The sequence below is a fragment of the Hemiscyllium ocellatum genome, chromosome 13 (assembly GCF_020745735.1).
Source record: "Hemiscyllium ocellatum isolate sHemOce1 chromosome 13, sHemOce1.pat.X.cur, whole genome shotgun sequence".
In the NCBI taxonomy this organism is placed as follows: domain Eukaryota; kingdom Metazoa; phylum Chordata; class Chondrichthyes; order Orectolobiformes; family Hemiscylliidae; genus Hemiscyllium; species Hemiscyllium ocellatum.
Window position 1 is genome coordinate 6,110,752 of NC_083413.1, and position 19,292 is coordinate 6,130,043.

The window sequence follows — 19,292 nt, forward strand, 5'->3', positions numbered from 1 at the left end:
GGGCTCCTTGTTGTTACACTCTGCCAAGTATGGCCTTGACATCCAGGATCTGTGACATCATGAGCATCGCAGTCTGGGTCATCAAGACCAAAGCTGTGAGGTTATAAAGGATGGCTACTGATCACAAGAGAGCAATTGAAGCTAACAGCCCAGTGCAATGAGAAGAATGAAGATCTAAAGTTCCAGGTATATGCATTCCCTGGGTTGTGAACAGGTTTTGTTGAGGAGTCTCAAGTTGATTGGTACACAATGCACCAGAGTGGAATGCAGCTGCTCCTTAGGACAGGAAATGTCCACCTGTTAGGTCTTTAACATTACATCCCTGTATGAGATTGCATTTGCAAGGATGAGCATTTGGGACTCAAAGGTATTCAGTAGCATCTACTTATCCCAGCTGGAACAATTATAAGGCTTGGACTAGTCATTCTGCACCTACTAAAGAGATCTGCAACCCTTGGTAGGCCACCAAACCAACAACTGCTGAACAAATCCTACAGAAGTTGAAGGATATTTTCACAGGTCTTGGATATCTCCCTGCTGAACATCACCCCAAAACCATGAGAGACCATATCAACATGCGTTGAGGAGCTGCCCTGAAGACAAGTGTGAAAGATCAGGATCAGTGGTGGCAATGAAAATCCTGGGAAGTTGGGAATGCGCAATGATCCATAAGGACATCCGTAAAGCTTTTTAGTGATCTCACCACCCTGATGAAATTTTGCCACAACTTGCCAGGTAAAAAAAGGGTCTTTCTGACCCTCAAATGAGGAGTATGTCTGCCATCAGCTGGACAGGGTGAACGTACTTTACTGACTGTATTCTGGACTGTTTGTGTTACCAACCATTTCACATTTCCATTGCTCCAAACAGTATAAATGCACATAACGCAAGATTATACCAGAGTGGAAGTGATTGTGGACCATCTACAAATGTGCAGTGTGATGGAACAAGACACAAGACACCATAGGCTGTAGAAACAGAATTACGTTATTCAGCCCAGCAAGTCTGCTCTAATTCACTGCATCAGGTGCTCCCGATATGGTCTTCTCTCCATCAGGGAGACTGACCGTAAACTTAGGGAATGGCTCACCAAAGCATCTCAGCTGCGCGTGCAGACCTCCCAATCACCGCACACTTCAATTCCCCCAACCACACACTTTCCAACAAGACCACCCTTGGCCTCCTCCATTGCCAAAACAAACTACAGCTCCTATTGGAAGAACAAAACCGTGTCCTCTGCCAGCCTACTCTCCAGCCCAGAGGACTCAACATTGAGTTCTCCAATTTCAATAACCTCCCTCCCAACTCCCAACTCCTTTCCCAAACCCCCCTCCTCCCTACCACCAACCCGATTCATTCCTGTCTGTGTTCAGTTTGCAGACAGACGTTCTCCCTGTGTCTGTGTGGGTTTCCTCCGGGTGCTCCAGTTTCCTTCCACAGACCAAAAATGTGCAGGTTAGGTGAAGAGGCCATGCTAAATTGCCCATAGTGTTAGGGTGAAGGGGTAAATGTGGGGAAATGGGTCTGGGTGGGTTGCGCTTCGGAGGGTCGGTGTGGACTTGTTGGTCCAAAAGGGCCTGTTACCACACTAAGTAATCTAATCAACAGGACAAGGGCGCAGGACACCATATTACATCAGGGTAACAGGACAGAGTGCACAATACAGCTTTACATCAATGTAACAGAACAGAGCGCAGGATAAAGTGTTACATTAGGCTACCAGAACAGGGCGCAGGATACAGCGTTACTTCAGGGTACCAGAACAGGGCGCAGGATACAGCGTTACTTCAGGGTACCAGAACAGGGCGCAGGATACAGCGTTACTTCAGGGTAACAGAACAGGGCGCAGGATACAGCGTTACTTCAGGGTAACAGAACAGGGCGCAGGATACAGCGTTACTTCAGGGTAACAGAACAGGGCGCAGGATACAGCGTTACTTCAGGGTAACAGAACAGGGCGCAGGATACAGCGTTACTTCAGGGTAACAGAACAGGGCGCAGGATACAGCGTTACTTCAGGGTAACAGAACAGGGCGCAGGATACAGCGTTACTTCAGGGTAACAGAACAGGGCGCAGGATACAGCGTTACTTCAGGGTAACAGAACAGGGCGCAGGATACAGCGTTACTTCAGGGTAACAGAACAGGGCGCAGGATACAGCGTTACTTCAGGGTAACAGAACAGGGCGCAGGATACAGCGTTACTTCAGGGTAACAGAACAGGGCGCAGGATACAGCATTACTTCAGGGTAACAGAACAGGGCGCAGGATACAGCATTACTTCAGGGTAACAGAACAGGGCGCAGGATACAGCATTACTTCAGGGTAACAGAACAGGGCGCAGGATACAGCATTACTTCAGGGTAACAGAACAGGGCGCAGGATACAGCATTACTTCAGGGTAACAGAACAGGGCGCAGGATACAGCATTACTTCAGGGTAACAGAACAGGGCGCAGGATACAGCATTACTTCAGGGTAACAGAACAGGGCGCAGGATACAGCATTACTTCAGGGTAACAGAACAGGGCGCAGGATACAGCATTACTTCAGGGTAACAGAACAGGGCGCAGGATACAGCATTACTTCAGGGTAACAGAACAGGGCGCAGGATACAGCATTACTTCAGGGTAACAGAACAGGGCGCAGGATACAGCATTACTTCAGGGTAACAGAACAGGGCGCAGGATACAGCATTACTTCAGGGTAACAGAACAGGGCGCAGGATACAGCATTACTTCAGGGTAACAGAACAGGGCGCAGGATACAGCATTACTTCAGGGTAACAGAACAGGGCGCAGGATACAGCATTACTTCAGGGTAACAGAACAGGGCGCAGGATACAGCATTACTTCAGGGTAACAGAACAGGGCGCAGGATACAGCATTACTTCAGGGTAACAGAACAGGGCGCAGGATACAGCATTACATCAGGGTAACAGAACAGGGCGCAGGATACAGCATTACATCAGGGTAACAGAACAGGGCGCAGGATACAGCATTACATCAGGGTAACAGAACAGGGCGCAGGATACAGCATTACATCAGGGTAACAGAACAGGGCGCAGGATACAGCATTACATCAGGGTAACAGAACAGGGCGCAGGATACAGCATTACATCAGGGTAACAGAACAGGGCGCAGGATACAGCATTACATCAGGGTAACAGAACAGGGCGCAGGATACAGCATTACATCAGGGTAACAGAACAGGGCGCAGGATACAGCATTACATCAGGGTAACAGAACAGGGCGCAGGATACAGCATTACATCAGGGTAACAGAACAGGGCGCAGGATACAGCATTACATCAGGGTAACAGAACAGGGCGCAGGATACAGCATTACATCAGGGTAACAGAACAGGGCGCAGGATACAGCATTACATCAGGGTAACAGAACAGGGCGCAGGATACAGCATTACATCAGGGTAACAGAACAGGGCGCAGGATACAGCATTACATCAGGGTAACAGAACAGGGCGCAGGATACAGCATTACATCAGGGTAACAGAACAGGGCGCAGGATACAGCATTACATCAGGGTAACAGAACAGGGCGCAGGATACAGCATTACATCAGGGTAACAGAACAGGGCGCAGGATACAGCAATACATCAGGGTAACAGAACAGGGCGCAGGATACAGCAATACATCAGGGTAACAGAACAGGGCGCAGGATACAGTAATACATCAGGGTAACAGAACAGGGCGCAGGATACAGTAATACATCAGGGTAACAGAACAGGGCGCAGGATACAGTAATACATCAGGGTAACAGAACAGGGCGCAGGATACAGTAATACATCAGGGTAACAGAACAGGGCGCAGGATACAGTAATACATCAGGGTAACAGAACAGGGCGCAGGATACAGTAATACATCGGGGTATGCCACTATCCTTCTGACCAAAGTGCACAATCTCACGTTTTCCCAGATTCTAATCCATCTGCTACTTTTTTGCCCACATGTCAAGGTCCTTCTGCAACCTCCCCATCATGGGTAGTGAATCAAGTGACCCTCTGGAAATTAGCTTAATGGTCAGCTGTCAAGTTTAAAAAAAATACAAATGAAGTTGACAATTAAAATCCATAGAAACATGGCAAATGAGATAAGTTTATCTGCTGGCCCTTCAATACTATCCAAGTAGTGAACTGTGGGATGTCAAGGCATTGTCATTAACTATATTCAAGGCTGAGTTAGTGATCTTTAACCATGTAAGGAATCAAGAGTTATAGGGAAAAGGCAGAAACGTGGAGTTGAGGATTATCAAATCACCCACCAGCTCACTGAATGGCAGAAGGGACAAAATGAGGTGAATGGCCTGCTTCTCATGATTTTACACAACAGTGCAGAAGCACCACCTGAACAGCGATTGAGAATGGTTCATCAATGCTGATCCAGCCAGTGACACACACATCCTGATAGAGAATAAAGCAAGGCATTTGTTACAAGGTCAAGTTAATACTTCTGAATCTCAAATCCAATGACCATCCTTTGCAGTGAGTTTGTGGAAAAGTTTGTACTTTGACAAATTAAGCTGAACCTTGAGACACTTCATGACCCGAACAAATCATTGCACCAGGTTTATGTCTGTTGGCCATGGTCTCCCCATTTACAACTCTGGGCTTATCACATCCTGATCAGAACAAAGTCCTTTCATCGTCAGGATGTGACCTGTGGACTACCACAGAAGGAAATGGAGGCCAAAACAGTGAATGCTTTCAAGCAGACGACCAGTATAGGCTGTTGAGTTAAAGGGACCAAAAGGGTTTGGGGAGACGCAGGTAGATGATTGAATGGTGGAGGAGATTCAAGGTGATTATTTGGCCTTCTCCTATTCCAGGTTTCAAATAAGACAATCCCTCCATACCCAGTGTTAACCTAATGAAGCTTTCCTGAATCATCTCCAGTATTTCTTTCTTATAAGCAGACCAAAGATGTTCACTGCATTCCAACTATTATCAGGTGAACTTGGACATTAGTATTTTGCGATGCACAGACAAGGATCCCAAATCCCACTGTTCTGCGGATTTCTCCATTGACATAATATATAATTCAGCTCTTGTACTTTTCCTGCTAAAGTGCATAACCTCACACTTGGGGGCAGCATGGTAGTTCAGTGGTTAGCACAGTTGCCTCACAGCACCAGGGACCTGGGTTCGATTCTAGCCTCGGACACCTATCCACATGGAGTTTGAATGTTCTTGTGTCTGTGTGGGTTTCCTCCCACAGTCTAAAGGTGTGCAGGTTGTGTGGATTAGCGATGGGAAATATAGGGTTACAGGGGTAGGGTAGTTGGGTCTGGGTGGGATGCTTTTTGAAGGGTCAGTGTGGATTTGTTGGGCCAAATGGCCTGCTTCCAAACTGTAGGGATTCTACAAATATAGCCCATTTGTCAACTTTTTGTCCACTTAATTAACCAATAAACATCTCTCTAAACTGTATGTATCCCCTTCACAACCCACCTTTTCAGCTAATTGCGTGTCACCTGCAGGCTTGGCTGTAGTCCATTCCTCAGCCAAATCATTCATTGACATTGTAAATAACAGCGACCCCAATGATCCCTCTGGCAGCACCCCACCGTCCTGAAAACATCCTCCTCATCCCAACTCTCCGATTTCTACTGGACTGTTCCACCATTCAGGAGGATCACAGCCGATCCGACATTCCTCAACTCCACTTTCCTGACTTTTCCACATAGCCCTTGATTTCCCAACTGATCAAGAATCTATCAATCATAGCATTAAATATATACAAGGACACTGCCCCTTAAGAAACCTGTGAGTTTCAAAGAGATCGCTTTGCATTCTTAACTCTAGTGAGTGGAGTCCCAATCATTTTAACTTATGCTCATAAGACAATCAGGGATCATCTAGTGAACTTTCTCTAAGCTACCTCCAATGCAATGATCTCTTTCCTTTAATAAAGTGCTATAACTGCCCACAGGATTCCAGATGTGGTCTCATTGGCACCTTCTACGGTTGCAGTAAAACCTCCATATACATGATATGGAGCTGCTGGTGTTAGAGTGGGGTGGACAAAGTTTTAAAAAAAAATCACAACACCAGGTTATAGTCAAACAGGTTTATGTGGAAGCATTAGCTTTCAGAGCGCTGCTCCTTCGTCAGGTGGCTGTGGAGTATAAGATCATAAAACACCGAATGTAACTGTATAAGACTCTGGTGCGGCCTCATCTGGAGTATTGTGTGCAGTTTTGGTCGCCATACTATAGGAAGGATGTGGAGGCATTGGAACGAGTGCAGAGGAGGTTTACCAGGATGTTGCCTGGCATGGTAGGAAAATCTTATGAGGAAAGGCTGAGGCACTTGGGGCTGTTCTCATTGGAGAAGAGAAGGTTTAGGGGAGATTTGATAGAGGTGTATAAGATGATTAGGGGTTTAGATAGGGTCGACACTGAGAACCTTTTACCGCTAATGGAGTCAGGTGTTACTAGGGGACACAGCTTTAAATTAAGGGGTGGTAGGTATAGGACAGATGTTAGGGGTAGATTCTTTACACAGTGGGTTGAGTGTTCATGGAATGCCCTGCCAGTAGCAGTGGTGAACTCTCCTTCTTTATGGTCATTTAAGCGGGCATTGGATAGGCATTTGGAAGTTATTGGGCTAGTGTAGGTTAGGTAGGATTCGGTCGGCGCAACATCGAGGGCCGAAGGGCCTGTACTGCGCTGTATCTTTCTGTGTTCTGTGTTCTATGTAACTGAAATTATTCATTGAAAAAGAACTGGGTAGTTTGTGAATTCTCTCATCTTTCACAATGACCATGCTGGACCATGATATAAATCCCAGAACTTTTTTATGAAGTTACATTTTCAAATAAACTTCAACAATAGGTGCCACATCAGCTGATAATGCATTGAAGATGTGAGCTTAAAGTCAATCTCTCTGTACTCCAACGTTCAAACTGAATCTCTCTAAAACAGGGATTTACATAATCTTACACAGATCCATGCAGTTTTTGAGCAAAATAAACTGTAATCCTGCAGTACAAATTCACCCCACAAACAGTCCGCCTTGGAGAATGGTTGCTACACACTCCTGCAGACTCATATGCAAGCTCTCTCTCAGCCCACAAACTGCACACTCAGTCACACATGCATCCTCTCACAGGCTTACACCCCTTTACACACAGACACAGACACACTCGCAAACCAGCACCCCCCCCACCCCCAATACACACACAAACCCACATGCGTGCACAGACAACTTTGTGGGGTGAATTTATACTTGCAGAATTACATTTTATTTTGTTCAAAAGCTGCATGAATCCATGTAAGATTCTGTAAATCCCTTTTGCAGAAATAGAATCAGTCTGACCATTGGGGCACAGACAGACAGACAGACTTTAACCTCACACCTTCAATACATTATCTGAGTTGACATGGCACCAATTGTTAAAGTTCACTTGAGAATGTAACTTTCAAAAAAATTCTGGAATTTACATATGAAAGAACTGAAACCAGCATAGTTATTCTGAAAGACGAGAGACTTAAACAATCTAGGTCTTTTTCAATCTATCATTTCAGTTGATTCACACTGTAAACTTTTGTTATAAATTCTGTGTCTTATGATCTTTTACTCCACAACCACCTGAAGGAGCAGCACTCTGAAAAGCTAACATTCCCAAATAATCCTGTTCAAACATAACCTGGTGTTGAGAGATTTTTCAATTTTGTCTTCCTTCATCTTATACTCCTTGTAATAAAGGACCAACACCCCATTAGCCTTCCTGATTCCCTGCTGTCCCTGGGTGCTAGCTTTCACATACAAAAGTCCCTTTGTGTTGCAACTTTATGAAATTTTTCTCCATCTGAATAATATTGTTCTTTTGTTCTCACTTCCAAAATAAGCAACTTGGCATTTTCCCACATTTCAGAGGAACCTCGATTATCTGGATTACACAGGTGGAGAGGATTTTGTTCGGTTTATCAAATTCCGGATAATTGAATGCCAGATAACAGTTTCGCTGAGCTTTGGGACCTTGCTGGATAATCCAATATTCAGATAATCGAGGTTCCTCTGTTGGCTGAGGAGCTGGTGTATGGGAGAAGGATTCACATTTTCGGATCATTGGAATCTCTTTTGGGGTAGAAGTGACAAGAAGGATGGATTGCACCAAAATTGAAAGGGGACTAATACACTGGCAGGGAAACTTGCTGGAGATAATCGGGAGGATTTAAACTAATAAAGGGAGGGGGTGGGATCCAGGGAGATAGCGAGGAAAGAGATCAATCTGAGACTGGTACAGTTGAGAACAGAAGCAAGTCAAACAGTCAGGGCAGGCAGGGACATGGTAGGACGAATAAATTAAACTGCATTTATTTCAATGCAAGGGGCCTAACAGGGAAGGCAGATGAACTCAGGGCATGGTTAAGAACATGGGACCGGGATGTCATAGCAATTATGGAAACATGGCTCAGGGATGGGCAGGACTGGCAGCTTAATGTTCCAGGATACAAATGCTACAGGAAGGATAGAAAGGGAGGCGAGAGAGGAGGGGGAGTGGCATTTTTGATAAGGGATAGCATTACAGCTGTGCTGAGGAAGGATATTCCTGGAAATACATCCAGGGACGTTATTTGGGTGGAACTCAGAACTAAGAAAGGGATGATCACCTTATTGGGATTATATTATAGACTCCAAATAGTCAGAGGGAAATTGAGAAACAAACTTGTAAGGAGATCTCGGCTATCTGTAAGAATAATAGGGTGGCTATGGTCGGGTACTTTGACTTTCCAAACACAGACTGGGACTGCCATCGTGTTAAGGGTTTAGATGGAGAGGAATTTATTAAGTGTGTACAAGACAATTTTCTGATTCAGTATGTGGATGTACCTACTAGAGAAGGTGCAAAACTTGACCTACTCTTGGGAAATAAGGCAGGGCAGGTGACTGAGGTGTCAGTGGGGGAGCACTTTGGGGCCAGTAACCATAATTCTATTAGATTTAAAATAGTGATGGAAAAGGATAGACCAGATCTAAAAGTTGAAGTTCTAAATTGGAGAAAGGCCAAATTTGACGGTATTAGGCAAAAACTTTCAAAAGCTGATTGGAGGCAGATGTTCGCAGGTAAAGGGACGGCTGGAAAATGGAAGCCTTCAGAAATGAGATAACGAGAATCCAGAGAAAGTATATTCTTGTTGGGGTGAAAGGAAAGGCTGGTAGGTGTAGGGAAAGCTGGATGACTAAAGAAATTGAGGGTTTGGTTAAGAAAAAGAAGGAAGCAAATGTCAGGTGTAGACAGGATAGATCGACTGAATCCTTAGAAGAGTATAAAGGAAGTAGGAGTATACTTAAGAGGGAAATCAGGAGGGCAAAACGGGGACATGATAGCTTTGGCAAATAGAATTAAGGAGAATCCAATGAGCTTTTACAAATACATAAAAGGACAAAAGGGTAACTAGGGAGAGAATAGGACCCCTCAAAGATCAGCAAGGTGGCCTGTGTGTGGAGCCGCAGAAAATGGGTGAAGATACTAAATGAGTATTTTGCATCAGTATTTACTGTGGAAAAGGATATGGAAGATATAGACTGTAGGGAAATAGATGGTGACATCTTGCAAAATGTCCATATTACAGAGGAGCAAGTGCTGGATGTCTTGAAATGGGTAAAGGTGGATAGCCGAAGGGTCTGTTTCCATGCTGTATATTTCTATGACTCTAAATCCCCAGGACCTGATCAAGTGTACCAGAGAACTCTGTGGGAAGTTAGAGAAGTGATTGCTGGGCCTCTTGTGAGATATTTGTATCAACAATGGTCACAGGTGAGGTGTCAGAAGACTGGAGGTTGGCCACTGTTTAAGAAGGGTGGTAAGGACAAGCCAGGAAACTATAGACCAGTGTGACGTTAGTGGTGGGTAAGTTGTTGGAGGGAATCCTGAGGGACAGGATGTACATGTATTTGGAAAGGCAAGGACTGATTAGGGATAGTCTGTGCGCGTGGGTGTGATCTATATGGACTTCAGTAAGGCGTTCGACAAGGTTGCCCATGGAACTGATTAGCAAGGTTAGATCTCATGGAATACAGGGAGAACTAGCCATTAGGATACAGAACTGGCTCAAAAGGTAGAAGACAGAGGGTGGTGGTGGTGGAGGGTTGTTTTTCAGACGGGAGGCCTGTGACCAGTGGAGTGCCACAAGGATCGATGCTGGGCCCTCTACTTTTTGTCATTTACATAACTGATTTGGATGTGAGCATAAGAGCTACAGTTAGTAAGTTTGCAGGAGAGACCAAAATTGGAGGTGTAGTGGACAGTGAAGAGGGTTACCTCAGATTATAACAGGATCTGGACCAGATGGGCCAATGGACTGAGAAGTGGCAGATGGAGTTTAATTCAGATAAATGTGAGGTGCTGCATTTTGGGAAAGCAAATCTTAGCAGGATTTATACACTTAATGGTCAGGTCATAGGGAGTGTTGCTGAACAAAGAGACCTTGGAGCGCAGGTTCATAGCTCCTTGAAAGTGGAATCGCAGGCAGATAGGATAGTGAAGGTGGCATTTGGTATGCTTTCCTTGATTCGTCAGAATAATGAGTACAGGAGTTGGGAGGTCATGTTGTGGCTGTACAGGAATATTGTGTCCTATCAGAAGGACTTTGTGAAACTTGAAAGGATTCAGAAAAGATTTACAATGATGTTGCCAGGGTCAGAGGATTTGAGCTACAGGGAGGGGCTTAACAGGCTGGGGCTGTTTTCCCTGGAGTTTTGGAGGCTGCGAGGTGACCTTGTAGAGGTTTACAAAATTATGAGAGGCGTAGATAGGGTACACAGGCAAACTCTTTTCCCTGGGTTGGGGGAGTGCAGAACTAGAGGGCATAGGTTTTGAGTGAGCGGGGAAAGATATAAAAGAAACCTACGGGGCAACGTTTTCATGCAGAGGGTGGTACATGTGTGGAATGAGCTGCCAGAGGAAGTGGTGGAGGCTGGTATAATTGCAACATTTAAGAGGCATTTGGATGGGTATATGAATAGGAAGGGTTTGGAGGGTTATGGGCCAGGTGCTGGCAGGTGGAATTAGATTGGGTTGGGATATCTGGTTGGTATGGACTGAAGGGTCTGTTTCCATGCTGTACATCTGTGACTCTATAAAGGAAAACTTCTCATTTGTGAGTTCATTCCAGCACAGCCATGATGGGCCAAATGGCCTCCTTCTGCACTGCATTCCATAATTCGATGAGTCAGGAAATTTCTTTACTGGCCACAGAAATAAGGGGACTTGCAGCTGCAAAAATTATAGTGTGTGAAATTATTTTTTGAAAAAGGGAACATGAGGAGAGATCCTGTATACCAGTCCTACTCTAGTCACGGTCCTGAGTTGAGAGAGAAAAACATTAAAGCCAGCACAAGGTACACATCACATTGCAATAGTTGCAGATTAGACTTTACTCGGCTCGCTGACACAGAGCCAGGAATATCATACTTACAGCTGCTCTCTTCAAATTACTGCCTGCATTAATACAAATAGTCTGTCCTAGTTTATCAAAGATTGCATTACATTTGAAATATCAATTCAAATACCCTGAGATTAACTAGGCAACTGTAAATCGTGGGTGTAAATTGAGGGGTGCGTGGGTGAGTAAACCATGAAGGTAAAAATTCACCACTTTCTGAGTGAGTGTGAGAGTGTGTGTGTGTGAGAGAGAGAGAGAGAGAAAGGGAAAGAGAGATAACTTGGAGGTGGTTTAACTGGAGGCCTCATCTAGCCTGGAAGCGAGATCTCGAGGTCAGTGCTTCATAGTAACTTCAGCCAGTGCAATATCCTGCCCACCACAAGATACTCTAACATTGTCAACAGTGAACATTGCTGTCCATCCCAAATAGAACACCGAAGTTAAATAAAATCTGAATTAACTTTAGTTTTTACAAAGTTGGCGCCCTTCACAACCGCCGAGGAGGTGCCCACAATTTTAATGAAGCTAAACTTTAAAAATCAAGCTAAATTATGGCATGAACGCATCCCAACCCTCCCTAAAAAACGACACAACGGGCTGAGGTTGCCTGGAGGCGGGCAGGTCTCACTGAGAACCGTCTCCGTGAATCGGAGAACCCAGGTTACCGTTTCAGACTCAGATATCACCCTCACCCCCTTCACCCCGGTCAATCTTACCGGCCGACTACTCGACCCTTTGATCTTGGCGGCGGGGTCATACACGTGGCACCTGACCGACGTGGAGCCAACATCGACGGCCAGAACGTACGTGTCACTCTGGCGAAGGCCATTTCGGACAGACCCCATCCCGGGGGCTAGGGGGGAAGAGAGAGAGAGAGAAAAGACCGAGCCGGGACACTTTCCCCCAAAACCCGCGGGAGGGACGACTCAGACACACAGGAGGCGGGGAGCCATGAAACAAGGCTGGCTGATTAAAAATTAAAAAAAACACCGGGGCGTGTGAGAGAGGAAACACTGACAAAACAACAAGACAGGTGCTTTAAAAGGAAAATCTAAGGTTGGAGCCACAAGAGAAGCGAGAAGTCTCCAGCGCAAAGTAGCAACAACCGGGGAGTTTGTTACTTTGTATCAAAGGAAATGTATCCAAGTGAAACACTCGCATCCTCGCGCTGGGTCTGTCCACAGCGGCATCCCCCGGCCACTGAATAGCATCGTGACTCCGCTCAGGCTGCCGTGCCCCGGACAAGCTGATCGTTTGGAGCCCCTCCCCACGCAAGGGAAGGGAAGGGAAGGGACGGCTGCTTCCTCCACCACCCCCCTCGCCCCGCCCCCCTGTGACGCAGCCGCATCAGCCCATGTGAAAGGGGAGGTCCCCGGAGCAGAGCCAGAGCTGATGTTTTAGCTGTTTACAGTCGGTGGTGAAACACAGCAGGTTATCGGGGCAGCGCCTCCATGGCTGGGTGCTTCCAAATAAACCGGTTGTAATATAACCTGGTGTTGTGATTTTTAACTAAATTAATTAGTCCCATTTGCCATCGATGGGCCGAATGGCCTTACTTCCACTCCTATGTCTTATGGTCTTATAAACCCTCCCTTGTTCACGAACCCATCCGGATGCCTGTTAAATGTTAAACATGATGTGGAGGTGCTGGTTTTGGAGTGGGGTGCACAAGGTCAGACGTCACATGACACCGGGTTGACTTAAAATCACAAGCTTTCGGAGTGCTGCTTCTTTTCTGGTGATGTCCGTCCACCTCAGGAGCAGCACTCCGAAAGCTTGTGATTTCAAATCAATCTGTTGCATGATTTGGAGATGCCAGTGTTGGACTGGGGTGTACAAAGTTAAAAATTTGCTAGTGTGTTCCAATTAAACCTGTTGGACTATAATCTGGTATTGTGATTTTTAACTGTTGCACTACAACCTGATGTCAATGCTCTGAAAGCTTGTGATTTCAAATAAACTTATATTGGACTATAATCCAGTGCCATGTGACTTAAATATTGCAATTGTATCCAACTCCACCACTTCCTCTGGCAGCTAGTTCCACACACGCACCATAGGGTCCCTCTTCAATCTTGCCCCCTCACCTTAAATGTTCGCCTCTAGTTTTGGACCACACCCTGTCCCAGGGGGAAAAACCTTCTCTATTTACCCTATCCATGCCCCTCATGATTTTACAAACCCCTAATAAGGTCACCCCTCAGCCTCTGACGCTCCAGGGAAAATTTAGTTTTGTGTCAATGGCTCCCTCACTGAAAAAATTCCAAACTTACAACACTCCACAAATGGACACCATTGGCTTGAAAGCACACCAGGACTCGTCCCTTGGTGCTACTTAAACGCGCCCTGCTTTCTCCCAACAGATGGTGCCAGATCTGCTGAGATTTTCCAGCAATTTCTGATTTTGTTTCTACTTCTATGCAAGTCTTCCCATGAATAATGCATTTCTGTGGATCTAAATCCTCACAGAATAAGGAACAGTCATCATCTCAAATGCAGCAAAATACTATGGATGCTGGAAATCTAGAACAAAAACATAAATTGCTGGAGAAACTCAGGTCTGACAGCATCTGTGGAGATTTAAATGCAGAGGTCTTTTTCCCAGGGTAAGGGAGTCCAAAACTAGAGGGAATAGGTTTAAGGTGAAAGATTTATAAGGGACAACTTTTTCAAACAGTGAGTGTGTGTCTGGAATGAACTGCCAAAGGAAGTGGTGGAGACTGGCACAATTACAATATTTAAAGGCATCTGGATGGGTATATGAATAGGAAGGGTTTAGAGGGATATGGGCCAAGTGCTGGCAAATGGGATTAGATCAGTTTAGGATAAGTGGTCAGCACGGATGAGTTGGACCGAAGGGTTCGTTTCCGTGCTGTATAACTCTAGGTCTCTTCTTCAGAAGAGGATTAGAAATGCTGCCAGTTTTCAAATTCAATTATCTAGATTAGATTAGATTTTCTACAGTGTGGAAACAGGCCCATTGACCCAAACCAGTCCACACCGACCCTCCGAAGAGTAACCCAACCAGACCCATTTCCCTGGGTCTGCACCAAACACTATGGGCAATTTAACATTGCCAATTCACCTGACCTGCACAACACTAGCATTTCATTAACTCAATCTATCTCATAGGGATTCCCACATGCTCACCATCCATATCTTTTCCAACATCTCCTTTCCAGACCTTCCTCTGGCAAATCCACTTTAAAATTCCACTTCTCACCATTATATCAATATTGTTTAAAGTGATCAAAGAAGTTGACAGTGATGGAAGTAAATTATGTCCTCTGGTTGGAAGGTCAGAACAAAAGACGTCACCTAACTTAAACTACACCAACTTAAACTTCCCCACAAAACCAAAAAACTGTGAATGACTACAAAAAGCTGCTATAACTGGGTCAACTGAAGATGATATCTGACAAGATTTTTTTTCCAGTATCAATTGACAGAGCAGGTTAAAGGGGCCGAATGACCTACTCCTGTTCCAATTTCTTATGATTCTAAGGGTTAAGAAACCACGTAAAGACAAAGCTCTGAGAAAGAGACCAAGATCAATGGTCTTCTATGCATTTTCCATTTTGATGTGTCACCTTTGGCTGTTTATTCCTAACCAGGCATTTTTCCTCAATTTATTCATATTTTAATTTATTGCATCTTCACAGCTGTTGAGCCTAGGGATGTCTCCAATCAAAATAGTAATTTCTCCCTCTTCATAATACTGTGTTGTGGTATTCACTGGATACTTCAACAGGATACATTTGTTGGAGGTAAAAAGACAGAAAAATAAAGTGCCCCATTCCCCTCAACACACACACACACACACAGCAAATATTAGGATTGGTAGAAAAAAAATGATTTTTTAAAAGTTCAAATGTACAACATGAAAGTCATCAATGCAAAGTAAACTGGCATGAGTTCCAACATTCCAGGATGACTTACTGTCCTTGATCTGTGGTTTTGCAATAATAACCTTGGTGATAATGAAAATATAAAAAATGGAACACTAATCTGGTCATTAAGTGCAAGATTAGATTAGCTATCTCTTGTGGCAGGAAAGATGAGTGTTTAACATGAAGTTCAAATGTAGAAAAAAACCCATAAAATCTGCATTGATGGTATAGATTGGCTTGATTGCAAAAGTATTGTGTATTTTCACTAATATGTAGCTGGTTATTTTTAAATCATGTCGACTGGCAAATTGGAATACTGTATTATGAATTGTTGGGTGGAACTTGTGAACAGGAGTAGGCCATTCTTTCCCTCTAGCCTATTTGACCATTGTTAGGTCACTGATGATTTGTATCTCAACACCACAAACCTGCTGTACTTTTACAACCCTTGCCAACAATATTTAAGTTGGCATTATAATTTGTAAAGGTATAAGTTTTTTTTGAGGGGGTGCAAGGATTCCAAGTTTCTATGATGCTTCAGTTGAAGTGCTTTCTAACATCACCCCTGAATGGCTAACTGCAATTTTAAGTGATAAAACAGAATTGCTTAAAATTCTGAGTAGAATTGGCAGCATTTGTGGGGGAGAACAAAACACAGCCAATATTTCTGGTCAATGAGCTTTCTAACTTTTAAGGTTTTTGGGCCTGTGAGTTGAGGGCATGGAGAAAGAGTTCATGTGCTTTAACTGCAGATATAGATTAATCCAGTCATTATATTGTTTGTAAAGAGAAAAATAAAAGTTCCCATTTAATTGGTAAATTAATCTCCCTTTACCTCCTGGGGATCCATTGTACCTTTCTTCAAACACGGGAATAAACATTTCAACATTCTTACTGTTTACATCACTTCAACTGGTTGCCACATTGACGACATACCTAGCGATGATTTTGTTTTCCACCGTTTCAGTTTCTGTAGATTAGAAATTACAAATTGGAGTGTAGAAACAGGGAAACAGACATTAGGTGAACCACACAATTTGTAAAATAACTTTGTGAAATAGTAACACAGAATTTATAATCAACCATCCCGGCAGAGTTCAGTACTCATATTAGATTCTGAGGTTAAATTACACCCTGCACAATAAGTAAATGCACAGAGTTCAGATAAAATTTCCATGCACTCAGTAAAAGAACATGAGACTTCTTTTAACCCTACACTTCCCAAGTTGTTACAAATTACTAAATAACAGAATGTCAGTAACACATTTTGAACACTTGTAACAAAATGCTTTATTTGTAATATTAAGCTTGCCTTTACACGTCAGCAGAAAGTGCAACATTAAATTGTACTGTTATTAGCCAGTAATATCTCCATTGTTTAATACATAAAATGTAAAAAGTCCACATTTGTCAATAAATATGATTCATGTGTCACCAATGTCTGTTCACTGTACATTTTTCTTAGTCCAATGTGATTCATGTGAAAAGGCTTTAATACAATGTTAAGAATACTCATAAAAGCAAAATAATTTTAACATTGATAAACATTAAAATGTTTTTGTGTCATAAAGTTAAAATTCTTAAAGTATTCTAAAACAAAAAGATTACAAGTAAATGCATAGAACCTACAAATCAGGCAGTAGATTTGAAATTTTCAGGTTTCTATAAAACAATCTTGAAAGCACTTTCTACAACATCTACAGCAGCAGATGAATTTTTCTTTAGTCATATAAAATATATTGTTTTACATGAACACAATCAGGCTTTTGGTGTTTTAACTGTACACTGGACATAATTGATTACATTGAATAAAAATGAAAATTACTTGAAATTTATATAAATGAAAATGATCACACATGTTGAGATGAGATATTGCAGTAGGAGATTCAGATGATCCCTGGATGACGGATGGTAGTTTCACAAGGTATCAGATGTGGACAAACGTGGGGCATCGGATGACACTAAATATGGATCTGGAGTACCTTTTAAAAGATTGAACACAATTAAAATTTAATGCCCATTTTCAATTACAGTATTTACACCATTTCAGTACAGCTATGGACATTTCTAGAAAATATTTCAACATTTCAAAGCACTGGTTTTAGCATGAGTCATAACTCATTTTAACAAACTGGGTATTAAAACAAAAGCATTTCAACAAACACTAAGGCATTTAAATTTCTGGATCTTAAACAATAAATTACACCACTTTAACACAACATTCAAAGTACCTGGACTCAATAATTACATTAAAACAAAGAACTGTGGGTGCTGGTAATCAAATGGAAACAGAAATTATTGGAGACACACAGCACATCTGGTACCATTCGTGCAGAGAGAACACAGTAACATTTCAAGTCCAATAACCCTTCTTCAGAACACATGCTAAAGACATCATTCCAAATTCAAAACATTAACTTTGTAAACAGAGGATGCCAGACTCGCTAAATTTCTCCAGCAATTTCTGTTTTTGAAATCAACAATTACAAGACAAGACAAAGAATAGGAACGGAATATCGGTACGAAATAATATATAACACACTATTCTGGTTGGACCTATATTTCCAATACATAAAATGTGACCATTAACTAAACCAGAAGATGAATATGATCTTCTACATAAAGGAAAGGAAAAGTGACACAAAATAAAGTAGTACCGATCTTAATGTGGATTTATAGAACTGCAGTATTAATGGGTCATTGCTTTGACAAAATAAAATTAACCATGTATTTCCAAAAAGAAATTCTGAATGATTTTGTTTAGTCAAACAGGGACATCACTGGGAACCCTGAGAAATTCATTCAGACCAACAATTTCTAAGTGGACAGGCAGAGTGTGATGCTTTCAATCATTGCTGTAATTAATAAGCAAAGAGCTTTATCCAAATGATCAAGCAATTTTCAAACTTTAGCAAGTTGGTTGAGTAGGTTAATAAGGAATAACCTTCCAAGGAAATGAGAACTACAAACATTAATTTTAAAAGTGAACCATCCACAAGCTTCAGAATACTATATGTAGTCTTTCATTCTACATTTTAAGCTGTAACTTACTAAAAGAAATAAATTCAAAACTAAGTCATAATTTGTTACATCACAGTGTAGACCATAAACTGGAATCAATTAAATTCAGAATTAGAGTTTGTGCCCACTTACAATGGAAGGGTAGAAATGTCAAGGTACAGATCTCAAGCTGAATTCAAAACCAAAATTGTTGTAACAAAAATTAAATAATTACTATTTAAATGTTTGGAGCTCACATGAGAACTAATATTAAAAATGACCAAGATGTGACTACACTTCTCATAGTTGAGACTTATCTACCAGTACAGGGAAGTTATGATCAGTCTCAGAAGTGAAAATCAGAGATTTCTAGCTGGATCATGTATGAGATCAGCATTGCTGAGGCTAGAAAAATGGCAAGATGACAGGTGATATCATGCTTTTGCAATTAAGTACAGTGCACAATCCATACTGAAAGAAAGGCAACAAACAGTAAATATCTATCAACTGCCAGTCATCATTAATCCACAAGAAATGCCACAGAAACAGGGAAATAATCATTTATACTGTACAAAAGGAGAATTTGGCAAGTAAACTCTGGCAAACGTCTCAGTTAATGATGACTGATAGTTAACTATCAAGCTTTAAATTTTACACCAGGCAGGTTGACTGATTGGTCATGATATTAGCCTGTGAACTGAGCCAGAGAATGGTGTCACATATTTTAGTGACTTGAAACAGGCAGAGAAGGTGTGCACATTCTTCTTGTCTGCAAAAACATGGCCCTTGTATTAACGTATGTAACTTCTAACAATGCTATACATCCGACTCATGATTCTAAATGGTTTGTTTGTGTAATCTGTCACACACTTGGCATTACAGAGCAAGTGGCATCCAATCTCTGAATCACATTTAATGTTAGACAGTGTTGAGTGTTTTGCAAGCGCAAGTTGGTTGAGTACGATCATATTTTGCTTTTTACTAACAGCCAACTGGAT

At 42.7% G+C, this 19,292-nt stretch overlaps 2 protein-coding genes across 6 annotated transcripts in view; both read right to left on the reverse strand.

Annotated features, from left to right (window-relative positions):
* gk5 (glycerol kinase 5) overlaps positions 1-12,667 on the reverse strand; it is an 84,151-nt gene extending 71,484 nt beyond the window's left edge. The window contains exon 1 of one of the 3 annotated variants that reach the window (XM_060834505.1): positions 12,526-12,667. Coding sequence is in view for 1 of the 3 variants with exons in the window: in XM_060834504.1 (XP_060690487.1) it covers positions 12,121-12,249 (129 nt within the window). In the remaining 2 variants the exon portion in view is untranslated. Of the gene's footprint in view, positions 1-12,120 lie in introns of all 3 variants that reach the window. The other 2 variants (XM_060834504.1, XM_060834506.1) reach the window with 2 other exon arrangements.
* A 3,892-nt stretch (positions 12,668-16,559) lies between these two features.
* Positions 16,560-19,292, reverse strand: part of xrn1 (5'-3' exoribonuclease 1) — a 122,820-nt gene continuing 120,087 nt past the window's right edge. For all 3 annotated transcript variants that reach the window (XM_060834508.1, XM_060834510.1, XM_060834507.1), the window contains one exon: positions 16,560-17,276. The gene's annotated coding sequence lies outside the window, so the exon portion shown is untranslated. The remainder of the gene's footprint in view (positions 17,277-19,292) is intronic.